This window comes from Hemiscyllium ocellatum, chromosome 2, assembly GCF_020745735.1.
Source record: "Hemiscyllium ocellatum isolate sHemOce1 chromosome 2, sHemOce1.pat.X.cur, whole genome shotgun sequence".
NCBI lineage: Eukaryota > Metazoa > Chordata > Chondrichthyes > Orectolobiformes > Hemiscylliidae > Hemiscyllium > Hemiscyllium ocellatum.
In genome coordinates, this window is record NC_083402.1 from 92477728 (window position 1) to 92491739 (window position 14012).

Consider the following 14012-nt stretch of genomic DNA (forward strand, 5'->3'; position numbering starts at 1 on the left):
ATGTATCTGACTCTACTACCATTCTATGCATCCACCACTCTCTCTGTGTAAAGAGCCTACCTCTGACATCTCCCCTAAACCTTTCTCTTATCAACTTAAAATTATGCCCCCTCATGATAGCCATTTCTGTCCTGGGAGAAAGTCTCTGGTTATCCACTCTCTCTGTGCCTCTCATCATCTTGTACACCTCTATCAAAGCACGTCTCATTCTTCTTTGCTCCAATGAGAAAAGCCCTAGCTCCCTCAATCTTTCTTCATAAGACATGCCCTCCAGCCCAGAAAGCACTACGGTAAATCTCCCCTGTACCCTTTCTAAAGCTTCCACATCCTTCCAATAATGAGGCAACCAGAATTGAACACAATATTCCAAGTGTGGTCTAACCAGGGCTTTATAGAGCTACAACATAACCTCATGGCTCTTACACTGAATCTCCCGTTTGCTGAGGTCAAATCCCTACCTGGAATTGAGTCAGTTGACTGTCCTGCCATGTAACTGCATGTTGTTTCCAGACAAGTGAACAGGACATAATCCCAGCCCTGCTGTGTTTTTCTTATTAAATACCTCCCTGTTTCTGTGAGCCAGGTGTAAAGAATGAAAATGAAAGACTGCTTATTATCCAGGCACACTGAAGAGATTGGTTTTGACTGAAGCAAATCATGTCATGTTATTGAATTTAGAGTTGGGTTTCATTGTCACATATACTCAAGTACAAGGATACAGGAGTTCAGTGAAAAGTTTGCAATGTCGCCATTCATGGCACCATCTTAGGTACAAAGTGTGACAAGACATCAAATTGGACTATCTCCCTGAATATTATTGTAATATTAAAGGGTTAAACTGGACTGTCTTCCTCCAGAAACCGAACATTTGGGAAGTGGATGGAGACAACATTCATGCAGGAATGTGGATGACACCCACTCCATTTAGGTAAAAACAATGACTGCAGATGCTGGAAACCAGATTTTGGATTAGTGGTGCTGCAAGAGCACAGCAGTTCAGGCAGCATCTGAGACAGTCATTTACTATTACTCTCCTGCTATAATCAAATTAAACTCTCATTCAGTCTCTTCCATTTAGAAATACTTTCATAGCCAGCCCCAGCCAATTAGGTTCACTTGCATGATCATCCCCAATACTGAAGCGCATCACACCTACATTGTCCGGGGAAGTAGTAGAGCCAGAACCCGTTTGCAGAGCCACCACAAAGCTAGGACATATCGCTACACCTACATTGTTTTGGGGAATCACAGAGTCAGGAAATCATTTGCATAACGATTCCCCAGGATTAGGTCATTTACATTAACATTATCTCCAAGAATGATCTCATCCTACCAGTGTACCTGGGGTAACATAACTGTCCTGTATAAAGGGGATGTGTTTTCTTTGTATGGGGCCTCATTTTGACTCGACTTCAGAGAAAGGTGCCAGAGAGCTCACCTAACTTGTACAAGCTTGAATAAACTTTAACTGTTTGCACAAGTTGGTGTGTGCGAATCACATCTTGTGTGTGAAACCTTGAAAAAGAACTTAACAAAGGTACTTAGGTACAAAATCTTTGGTAAACTGTCGAAAAATAAAGAAATAGGTTAATGCTTCAACATTACAATTCTTCATAGCATAAAGCAGTAAATAAGAAATAAAGTTAAAAGTTCAAACATGGACCTGCAGTAACTCCACACTGACCTTTCCCAGGAGGGGTTTGATCTCTTTCCCACACTGGACTCGATCTGCCCCCTGTGCTGAGCTCAATCTCTCGATCCTTGTGACTCTGTGCTGCTGTATCACTACCGACCATTATCCAGGCTCACCAGCCGCCTCACCACAGTCCCGCTCTGATGCTGCTCCAGGCCGCCAGACAATTCCACAATGCCACCAAACACCACAGCACTGCCCGGAAACACCTATCACCTCATGGCCAAACACCAACGTCCTTGGCTGGGCCTCCAGCCGCCATCATTGTCACTGCTGCCTCCCCAAGCTAGCTTACTCCAGAAGGTAACTACAGAAAATAACTAAAACAAACTCTCAAAAAAAAACCCAGAAATTCACAATAAAAGAAGAAAGAAAGCGGCCAATGCAGATGTGCTCCAACTCAGGAGCCCTACTCGGTCGCCATTTTGGAATATTGAGTTGTCAGATGAAGGGATCTCTGGACAGTGATGTCACCAGAACAGTCCTGAGTTGAGTTAAACAGGGGTCAAAGAAGGACAGCTAATTGATATCTATAGATTTTGAATAAAGCAAAGTGATTGTTAAATAATCTTCATGAATCAGATAGTGACAGGTGATTAAACTGTACTGGACATTTGAGAGACACTGAGACTAATGATGGCAATTCATTGTTAGTTCAATGTTTAGATTTGTTGATTGTGGTTTCACTGTTACAAAATAAGTTTTAAAAGTGAATTCTTGCTTATCGTCTTTCTCCATCAGGGTTATTTCGGAAATTTGGTTTAATCAAGTACTTGGTCTCCAGGAGATTATTATTAACATATGCAAAAGTACTACTCATTGCAAATAAAATTTAGTCCATTTAGTGATGCCAGCTGTAATTGCCTTCTATTGAGGTTATTTAAAAGACATGGATGGTTATTATAGTACATTGATAACAAAAACTAAATGATTTCTATTGATGATCAATTAGATATCTCAGATTGTGAAGAAGAAGTTCCGTCATACCTCTCTTTCATCTTTGGAAGGACAAGCTGGGTCATCTGCAAATGACCAAGATATACTTCATTATACATCTTCTCATAAACAAGTATCTTTTGACTGCATTCAACAATATGTATTGAAATTCACTAAAATCAGACTACACAATTATATTTTCCTGACATTGAATTGTCAACTTTGTTTTAATACTAGGTTAGATTACTTACAGTGTGGAAACAGGCCCTTCAGCCCAACAAGTCCACACCGACTCACCGAAGCGCAACCCACCCAGACCCATTCCCCTACATTTACCCCTTCACCTAACACTACGGGCAATTTAGCATGGCCAATTCACCTAACCTGCACATTTTTGGATTGTGGGAGGAAACCGGAGCACCCGGAGGAAACCCACGCAGACTCAGGGAGATTGTGCAAACTCCACACAGTCAGTCACCTGAGGCGGGAATTGAACCTGGGTCTCTGATGCTGTGAGGCAGCAGTGCTAACCACTGTGCCACCATGCTGCCCATAAAATGATCTGCAATACAATGTTTCCACCCAGGATGTAATTTATAGGATTAGAAATATAGGATGAGAAGTATTTTACTTTATGGGAGGAAGACACTCTGCTTCACAATTTGCTTAACATTTGCTTATGAGATCTGCATGTCATGTGTAAAGTCAGCATCTACTTCTCATCCTTAATTGCCCTTCGATTGATTGGATCGCTTGGCCATTTCAGAGGGCAGTTAAGTGTGAACCACATTGCTGTGGGTCTGCAGTCACATGCAGGCCAGAGCAGATGAGAACTGTAAGGGTAAGATTTCCTTCCCTAAATGACATCAGTGAACCAAACAGGTTTTTATGACAATCAGCAATAGTTGCACAGTCATCATTAGACCAGGTTTTAATTCCAGATCTTTACTGAATTCACATTTCATCCTACAGTCGTAGGATTAGAATTTACTGTCCCAAAATATTAGTCCGGAATTCTAGGCAACTAATCGTGTGATTTTGCCACTGTACTGCCACTTCTCCCACTATTTCAAAATGGATTGATATTTATACACTACTAGATGACTCTTCCTGAGCCACTGGGCACCACCTATTTGTGGGTTTGGGTCTAGCCTGCCAGTTCAGGGAGACCTATATCATCTTTTGTTAGGAAGGCCTGCTGAAATGCAAGTCAATCTGGCCAGTGCAGGACCACAGTGGGCTGGATATCACAGAGAGAATGAATGACATCAGTAAGGTTTGGGGAAAGCTCTCAGCAGGTGCCCTACTTTCCTGATGAGCAGACGCTCAATCTAACAGCCATTAATTGAGGGGGCCACAGCTATCTCTGACCCCCGCTCCAAGGTGACAAGTGCTCACACTGTTTAACCTGTTGCTGTGCCAAGTGACTACCATTCCATTCAATTACATGCTCTACCTGATTCCAAATTTCCAGGCAGCACGATGCCTGGCATGCTCTCAAGTAACTGTATGTGTACTGGACATTCAGAAATCATCCTTCTTTGAAATGAAATCCCATAAGAACAGATTGCCAGTTTCATAAGCCAAAATAGACGGAAGCAACAGGGTTTCTCCTGCTCGTATGCTATAACTTCACATGTGATAACCTTCTTGAAACCTCCTTTCAACTTTAGTAAGCCATCCATTTACCCTAAAAACTGAATTCAGCATAGCTTCTTTTTCACTTCCTTTCAGTTTTTCAAGTTAATAGCATTATATTTTTTCAATACAGCCATCTGCAATAGTTTTTTAATAGTGATACAATTAAGACAGCATGTAAAAATGTACATTATATCTATGTGTAAGAATGCTAATTATTGAATTTTTGTAACAAGCCACACTCAGACACCTATTTAATGAAACTCATTGTAATAGTGATTCAACATTTACAAATGTCTTTCCTTTGCAAAATTTACACATTTCATAAACAGGAATAAAACAAAATGAAATGAGAATTGTCCCATGTCACTTTAACTGTGTTTAATGTCACACATTCATGTTGAAAAGAAGGAATTTGTTTGAGCTGGCAAACATACCTTGGCAACAGATATCACATTAACATTGATGATATCATCGAGAGTCTAATATACAGAAACAAAAAGAAAATTAGCAAAAAATAGATTAAGATTAGAATCAGTGCTATTGCAAGTGATTAACAGATATTTAAATTTCCACATAGTAAATTTGAATTCAAATTTCCTCATAACATTTTTGAAAATACAATTGTTTAATTAATAATGTAAAGCAGGTTGTTTTCTCCATGGCCAAAAGACACTCAGTTTACCATTGTGCGATGGTGGAAGTTAATCCAGTCTCCTGGAGTGTTAGCACTGCAGTTGGCATAAACAAAGTTAGCTGTTTTTTTAAAATTAAGCTTGGCGCACATGCAGCTAAAAGTGCAAGTAAAATTAAAAGTAATCATGTAACTAGCATAGTTGTAGAAAATACAATGAATTTGATCAAAAAAATTGCTTTTTTAGTGAATTCAATTGAACTATTTACAAAAATCCATAAGGTAAACAGTAAATGAAACAAATTGTAAGCTTTCACACAGATCAAATATTTAGTTATCCCTTACTGTCATTCAAATCTCAATATCTGAGCAACAGCAACAACTGCTCCACTTCCACGTCGTGTTAAATAATGTTGAATGGTTCTCCTCCATTCACCAAGCCATAAATTACAGCTAGGTTACGAGCATCCTTTCTATGTCACAAGCAGTGAGTTTGAACAACTGAAAATGAATGAAAGTGGAGGAGAACGAAAGGACTAAAGGATTTCCATCCTTCCAGCCTACCACAAATATTCTTCCATCCCACCATGCCAAGGAAGTTAGCAACCAAAATATCAACTGTCCTGTCACATATAAATAAATTATGGCATATTCCAAAGACCCCGTCAATTTATCTTCCCCTCATCTCAGCTACCATTGATCCAAGAACCATGAAAAAGAAGTAAGGCAAAGAAAATCCCAAGTTCAATAGTTAGAGGAAGAGAACCTAATCATAGCCATCTCTCCCTTTATTCAGCCATTTATCATTTCCTCAAGAGCTCTCAGTTTAGAAACTGCAAGACCTTGTAGTCCCCTGTATTGGCTACTCATTTGTCTGGCAGCAGGTATCCCATGCAACACTGGTGTATCCCTTGCTGATTGGCATCTCACAGAAGCCTATTCTGAAAAAAGAGCTACGATCCTTGAAAATGGCTGTGGTTGCAAAGGGACGAAAACAAAAGAAGTGTCACTCTGACCTTCCTGCACAAGAAAATTTACTCTGAAATAATACTAATGGAGAGCATCACAGTCAATCCTCATCCTGTTCACATTAGACATAAACTAACACATATTTTGCAATAAACGTTCATTACTGGACAACAATGAAACGATTGTGTTATCTGCTCTCCATGGAGACAAGGCTATTTATAGCTTCTTTAACTGCTGCCTCTCCTGAAGTCAGCCATCTCAGCACATCAGAGATTGAAATGTAATCTTTATGATTTGCAGAGACCAGTACTTCACCCACAGAATAAACATGCTAACATCAGAGTGCATGTTACCATTCTTGACGAAGAAAATCTGCTCGGAGAATGTGAGGACTGCAGATGCTGGAGATGGGAGTCGACGAATGTGGTGCTGGCAAAGCACAGCCGGGCAGGCAGCATCCGAGGAGCAGGAGAATCAACATTTCGAGCATAAACTCTTCATCAAGAATGAGGCTAGTGGCCTAAGGGGGCTGAGAGATATATGGAGTGGGGCTGGGGGGATGGGGGGGGGGTGAAGATAGCTAGGAATGCAATAAGTGGATGAAGGTGGGGGTGAAGCTAATATGTCTGAGAGGAGGGTGGAGCAGATAGGTGGGGAGGAAGATGGATAGGAAGGAGAGTTCAAGAGGGTGGTGCCGACTTGGAAGGTTGGATCAGGGTTAAGGTGGGGCAAGGGGAAATGAGAAACCTGGTGAAATCCACATTGATCCCGTGTGGTTGGAGGATCCCAAAGTGGAAAATGAGGCGTTCTTCCTCCAGACGTCGTGTGGTTAGGGTTTGGCGATGGAGGAGGCCCAGGACCTGCATGTCCTTGTTGGAGTGAGAGGGGGAGTTAAAGTTTTCAGCCACAGAGCGATGGGGTTGCTTGGCTCACGTGTCCCGGAGATGTTCTCTAAAAGGATCTCCCAGACATGTTTCCCCTCCCACGTGGTCGCTGATGCCCTCCAGCATATCTCCTCCACTTCCCCCACCTTTGCCCTTGAACCCCACCCCTCCAATCACAATAAGGATAGAATCCCCCTGCTCCTCACCTTCCACCCCACCAACCTCCAGATACATCCCATCATCCTCTGCAATTTCTGCCACCTACAACAGACCCCATCACCAGAGATATATTTCCCTCCCCACCCCTACCTGCATTCCGGAGAGACCATTCCCTCCGTGACTCCCTCATCAGATCCAGGCCCCCGACCAACACCCCCTCCACTTCTGGCACTTTCCCCTGCCACCGCAAGAAGTGCAAAACCTGCATCCACACCACCTCCCTTACCTCCGTTCAAGGCCCCAAAGCTTCCTTCCACATTCGACAGAGGTTCAGCTGTACTTCCACATACATCATCTTTGTGTCTGTTGCTTCTGATGTGGTCTTCTCTACAGTGGGGAGACAGGATGCCAACTTGCAGATCGTTTCAGAGAACATCTCCAGGACACCCGAACCAAACAACCCCAATGCCGTGTAGCTAAAAACTTTAACTTCCCCTCAAACTAAGCCAAGGATATGCAGGTCCTGGGCATCTTTTATCGCCAATCCCTAACCACACAACACCTAGAGGAAGAACACCTCATCTTCTGCCTTGGGAACCTTCCAACCACACAGGATCAAATGTGGATTTCACCAGTTTCCCTATTTCCCTCCCCCCACCCACCCCCAACCTTATCCCAGATCCAACCTTCCAACTTGGCACTGTCCTACCTGTCCATCTTCCTCCCCAGTTATCTGCTCCACCTCCTGTCCAACCTATCACCTTTACCACCACCTTCAGCTACCTATCGCATTCCCAGCTATCTTCCCCCAGCCCTACCGTCCCCAACCCCATTTATCTCTCAGCCTCCTTAGGTCACTAGCCTCATTCCTGAAAGAAAATGCTGCATACTTGACAAAGCTTGACAAACAATTTATGATAAAACTCATCAGAGATGTGGTTTCTAATCAACAAAGTTAATTATTTATTTTCAAAGTATGAACAAATATATTAAAAAGAATTCTTTGCCCAATTCTCAGTGCTTTTATACTACATTCAGTCTTTGATGGCAACCGTTTCCCATAAATGGCTACCAAACATTTCAACTTGAACAGACAGCAAACTTTCCATTAACTGGCATCTTTTGCTCAGGCAAGTCTGGAATGATGCACATTTCAGCAGCGCGATTTAGCTATAATGCCGCTGAAGGATTGGGGACGGTATTTTCGAGAACGTTTACCTCTGTTGGCAATAGTGCAATTCCAGCAGGAATCGGTTCACACGCTTTGTTCTGTGCACGCACCGATGCTTGCCCTGACATCTGCGCCATTCTGCACATGCACGACATCAGCTACCAACACAGTAGCCTTCTATGAGAGGTATTGTTCAGAGAGCAGCTTTCTTATATTTTTTAAACCTTCTGTGTTAAATTTACTTTTGTTTCATTAATACATTTGATTTCAACCCTCACTCAGGCTGTGCTATATTTTGTGCTAGACTTTTGGGCAATATTTGCATGATTGTATGTGATATTTTTTGCTGGTCTGCCTGTAACACCCACTTTTCCCATAGGCCCCATTAATTACATTTTCTATTAAGTGAGGTTTCGCTGGAATGCAACTATGGCATTATAGAAGAACCACCTGTACTGGCATTCTCGATAAACAGACAAAAATTATGTAACTGAAATACCAGACGTTTACTATATTATTGTGATCACCACAATGTCATAGTAGTCAATTGAGGGCACAAGTGAGAAGGCTCTCTGCCAATATTATTTAAGGCAAAGTTGCATTATTATTTAAGTGCTTTATATTGTAAATAAAGTATAACAGTGATGTGTGCACCCCCTACATTATGTTTCTATTACTTAGTATGCTTTTTTACATTGAATATTTTTCACCTTTTGATCGACTGGATTATTTGTTCAACCAGGACACTCCTGGTCCCCTAGGTGTCAGTTAATAAAATGTTTGCTGTAAAAAAAGACATAATGTCATGTGATAATCATGAATCTATCGAACAGTGAAGGGTTGACTAAAAGTATACTGACAAAATTCTAGCATTAAAAAGGTCATTACCTTATCTATGTCGTACATTTCAAGAAACCTACAGGGATTTGGTTCCTGCATCATTCCAACATTGTTCACTATAACAAAATGAAAGCACTTATGTTTACTTTTAAATATCTAAAGGTCACGTAAATCAAGTGAAAATAGCTTTGCACAGTTCCCAAATTTAATTTATGATTGTAGAAGATCACAAAATCATTCTTGCTATCTGCAACTCGTTATTACTTTACATCTGTTTCATTATTCTGCTTATTAAAAGTTCCTCAACAACTGTTTTATTTTTCTGTCAATTCCTGCTGAGATTTTGAAAATACCTGTTAAAGTAGAAAATGTCTCTCACTGACTTAGGAGGAATTACTGAGCTCAATGGTATGTAATATCCAAGAAATATATGGAAACACTGGGTGCAATACTTATATTCAATAATTTCCATTCAGTTACATCTTGTAGGTATAATAATGATTGAAATCCAGCGCAGTTCATCCAATAATGACACTTCCATTGTGAGAAACTTGTTATCTGCTTCAGGTTGGATGGGCACAGTGCCAACTACACTTAAGTAGTGTGGCGTTGCTGTCTTTTTAACAAGGGTATGTTGTCATTGTTTTTTTTCAAGCGAGGTTGTAAAGTCTGTGGTGTCAAAATGGCTCCTGGACCCTGCCTAAGTTAACAAACAGAAGTGGCCTTCAGGTTTTTTAAAAACACTTGTACAATGAAAGGGGGAGCGGCCGGTTCCCCAGATCAGGGATCTTTTTTTTCTAATTTAGTATGTTTTAGCAAGTAATCAAAAAAATTGTTGGGGACCTAGAGAAGCAGCTACAGTGAAATGAAGTCTCATGCTTGACGAACTCTTCTCTCTGAAATCTCTCCTGCCTGTAAGAATCTGTGTTTGAATTTACCTTTTGCTAAGGAGTGTGTTCATGGGATGTGTCAGGGATTGGGACAGCTCCTTAGTAAATTACGATATCCTATCAGTTGGGTTTTCAATTAGTTAAGTTACTCTAAATTCCGTTTTCTTTTGTTTGGGTTTCAAGCACAGTGGTAAATCTGTTTTGCTTTAAGCCAAATGGTTTGACCAGCCACATTACTCCTGGAATTTCCATTTTACATCTGCCTTTTAATAAAAAAAGGTTTGGGTCTGGGCTACCTTCTTAAAAGGTTTTGAGGGGTCTGGCCTGGAGAATAACAGACTGGGGGCTCTTGGCAGAGTTTATTCTAGACTTTCAATTTGGGATGAGGGTTGTTGGACTGAAAGGCAGTGAGTGGTAGGTATTGGTGTCTTTTGTTCCAAGTATTGAACTCAGTAGGTTTAAATGGTGCTTCATGTAGTAATTGCTGGTGGTACTTGGGCAACATCTTCCTTAGATTGGCTTGATTGAAGTCGCCAGTTACAATAAACAGGATCTTGGGGTGTTCCATCTCCGGGATGTTAATGGTGGAGTACAGCACATCCAGAGCTTCCTCAACCTTTGCTTGTGGCAGTATTTACACAGCAGTATGTACACTGTCTAATTGGTACTTAGACAGAGAAGTCAGCTTAAAACGATAGACGAGGTCAAAAATTCACTTCCTGTAATGGTGAGAACTCGTATCGAAGAGCAGAGAGGTGAAACGGCAAGATTAGCAGCTAAAGTAGCTGATGATTATAAGTTGGTTTTTAAATCAAAGTTTGGCTTCCAACATCAATTTCAATTGTGAGGAATAGAAATTGGGGAAAAGAGAAATCCTAACAAGGGAAAGGTAGATCTCAGTGAAAGTCATAAGGATAACTTACAGCAGGGTGAAAAGGAAACCTATAAAGAGGAAAGAGAAGCTAGAAAGCTCTGGTGTTTTCATTGCAATAAAGTAGGCCACATGAAATCACAGCATTGGTGGGTATGGCAAAAGATCTGCCACCCTGCCCACCCACAGCATGGCCACATAAAATCACAGAAGCTGGCCTGCAAAAGACAAATCAAGCATGCCAACTTACAGAACACACCCACAATGCCTCTGTCTTGGCCAACAGGCTAGCAAAGAAACCAGACATGTCCAAGCTGCTCCCAGATCAGAGAATGCACTTCCCCAACAGCCTTCACAGTAAAGCTCCCAGCAAGGATTAGCACTGCGGTCCCAATACCCTAAGGGCAGGCTCATTTCCCATGGAAACCAATAATGCATAAACAAAGATGCAGACCGAGAGACCCCAGAAGACTTCACTTGCAGGAGGATCACAATGGGCACACCTGATTGCCAGGAGAAGGGACATTTACACATATTCGCATGGACGGGAAATACAATGAAGAATCTTCTAGGAGACATTCTCATTCACTCAAGGAGCTGGCTGGAATATTCGGAAGGAGAGGGTGGAGGGGTGTGCAGGCCGGGCAGAGCGGAGAAAGGGACAGTAGTGTCATCCTTCAGGGGTTTAGGGTGGTTAGGGCCGCTTTGTGCGCTGAGGAATTTAAATGTGAGGCAGTTCGCAGGGTGGAGAGAGGAAGTGGGTGGTTGTTTATTCGGCAGCAGTGGGGCCATTGAGGGAGGGTGTGGTCAATTGTCGTTAGGAGAGAGGGAATCGTGATGGCGACGGGCGAGGAGAACGGTATTGTGATTTGTTTTTGTTGTGGTGGGCACGCAGTTAGGAATTCGGAAGTGGTCGGAAAGTTCTAGAAGGTCATTCTGTTGAGGGTGGATGCAGAGTGGTAGGCCTTGTTTTTGTTGGCGCAGAGGTCAGCGAATAGCAGCTGGGTGAAGCTGCCATATTGAGAAGGTCAGGCTGAGGCGGGGCAAGAGATTCTGGCCAGGTGGGTTCACATCTTGAGAATTGCAAATGAATTGATACTGATTAACTTCCATTCAGTTTATTCTTGTTTTAATTGCTTTACAATTTTCACCATTGTACTGTACCTGCTTCACAATTATCACCTTTGTGTTGTACCCCTATAAAGCCTGCCTGCACCTTCTGTTCAGGGAAGGGCATTCTAGCCATCTGTGCAGAGAATCAGTTCTGTGTCAGCCTGGTCAATTTCTCTTCCACGATATCGCACTGTTTAATAAACTGCTTGTCAATTTCACCGCGATCCTAGTTTGCGATCTCTAATTCATAGGGCTGAATTTCTTCGACGGTTTGGCGTTAGTTGGTAGGCCCTTTTTAATCAACAGGGGAAGCTAAACTGACTTTTCAAATTGTGCCCAATTCGGACCTGGAGGCTAGCTTTGGATGTCTGGAGGAGTAGCCACAATTCTAATCTACTGCAGCAGCATTTCAGTACTGAACTGGTTTCCCTGCTCGAATGCAGCAGGCCAGTGAGCTCCCAAATTAGACCCAAATTGTGGAGAAAGTGAGGACTGCAGATGCTGGAGATCAGAGCTGAAAATGTATTGCTGGAAAAGCGCAGCAGGTCAAGCAGCATCCAAGGAACAGGAGATTCGACGTTTCAGGCATAAGTCCTTCTTCAGGAATCCTTCTTCAGGAATCTCCTGTTCCTTGGATGCTGCCTGACCTGCTGCGCTTTTCCAGCAACACATTTTCAGTTCTGATCTCCAGCATCTGCAGACCTCACATTCTCCTCGAAGATTTTAACCTACTGCGAATCCTCTTGCAAGGATGCCTTCTTTGAAGAAGCTCTCTTTCTCCCTCTACAAGGATTTCAGTGAGTCCCTCTCTCACTGCACACCCTATGTCATCTCCTCTGCACAGAAGCTCTAGACCCAAATTGTGCCAATTTAGGCAGACGCGGAATTTGACTTGAGCCAGAGAGCAGCCATGTGCCTGATCCAGCCAGGGGAAAGACAGACCAGCAGGGATTCCCAGTGAGACAGAAAGAAAGACCACCCATTAAGTTCTCACTTAAAAGAAGTAAAGATTGGGGAAATTGACAAAGGTCTATTTGTTCATCATGTGGCTTGTACGGCATGCGTTGGTTTTTGCGCGTTTGTTTTGCGGTTTCTAAGTGTTTGTCTGTAGTCTATCACTTCATGCCTGAGTGGTTTTATGATCATTCCTCTGTCTTGTGCATGTAGACTGTGTTAACCCGGCAGCCAAGAAATTGTTTACATTGTGGTCAGGAATTAATTTATCATGTACTTAATTGTTTATTTAACTCGTGGTGACTGACAGCTTGGCTGTTTGGAGGCAGGTGTATTCACTGAATTCCTCGAAAACCGCAATCAAAGCCAGGATGGAAGGATGAAAGTCTACCCTCTGCCAGCAAGGGCCACCCGCAAGCACGTCGATGCCCCAGCTGCGTGAGGACAACGGGTCATGGCTGCCAATCATGGACAAAGAGATGATTAAGAGGTACAGTAAATATGTTACCTTCAAAACAAAGAGAGGAGATCCTCTTGTAACACCTGGGTCCCTGATAGACACAGTGCACAAGGAAACAGGGGACATCCGATACGTTATCCCCTTCACTAGGGATCTGTACATCTGGTCCCACGGAAATTTGCCATATGGGGTGGTCCTTTAAATTGCGATAGGGAATGGGGACCCCTCCTGGGCCACTGTCTACATGGTGCAGTGTCTGGAAAAATTCAGGGAAGTTGCAAAGCGACACCATCCCCCTAAAGTGAAAGATCGCCGCCAGAGCCCCCCTACCACCCCCAGTCGAGGCTTTGCCACCCTATGCCCTGCAGTACCCCAAACTGCCCCTGCCACCTCCAGAATCAGACTTGCTGCTAGAGGAGGTGGCTACATTCATCCCAGCTCCTGGAGGGCTCACAGCAGGACACAGGGGCCACAAGGCAGCCTGATTCAACACTGCCACCAGACCTCACCAGAAACATCATGGTTACCCACCGTGGAGCTGCTGCCCCTAAACCAACAGGGCACAGACCATCAACTCCCTCACATCATGATGGGCTCCATTCCAATGGACAAGCCCTGGAGCTATGCAGAGGTCTGGACATTGCCCAGAACTCTTCAAAAGGCCAATGCCATTCCACAATTGGCTACTACAAATTTCGGCCATCTATAATTGCCTGCCCCAAGATCTACAGACCCTGCTGTATATTTCACATGAATCCCACTGGGGAACTGTTTGTTCCGCCATAGAATTCCCTCCCCCA

General features: G+C 42.9%; 1 protein-coding gene across 1 annotated transcript in view; it reads right to left on the reverse strand.

Annotated features, from left to right (window-relative positions):
* hsd17b3 (hydroxysteroid (17-beta) dehydrogenase 3) overlaps window positions 1–14012 on the reverse strand; it is a 92759-nt gene that overhangs the window by 41605 nt on the left and 37142 nt on the right. Inside the window, exons 5-7 of the mRNA XM_060841583.1 lie at window positions 8973–9040; window positions 4705–4749; window positions 2681–2715 (exon numbers count right to left, since the gene is read on the reverse strand). Coding sequence (XP_060697566.1) covers window positions 2681–2715; window positions 4705–4749; window positions 8973–9040 — 148 coding nt within the window. The remainder of the gene's footprint in view (window positions 1–2680; window positions 2716–4704; window positions 4750–8972; window positions 9041–14012) is intronic.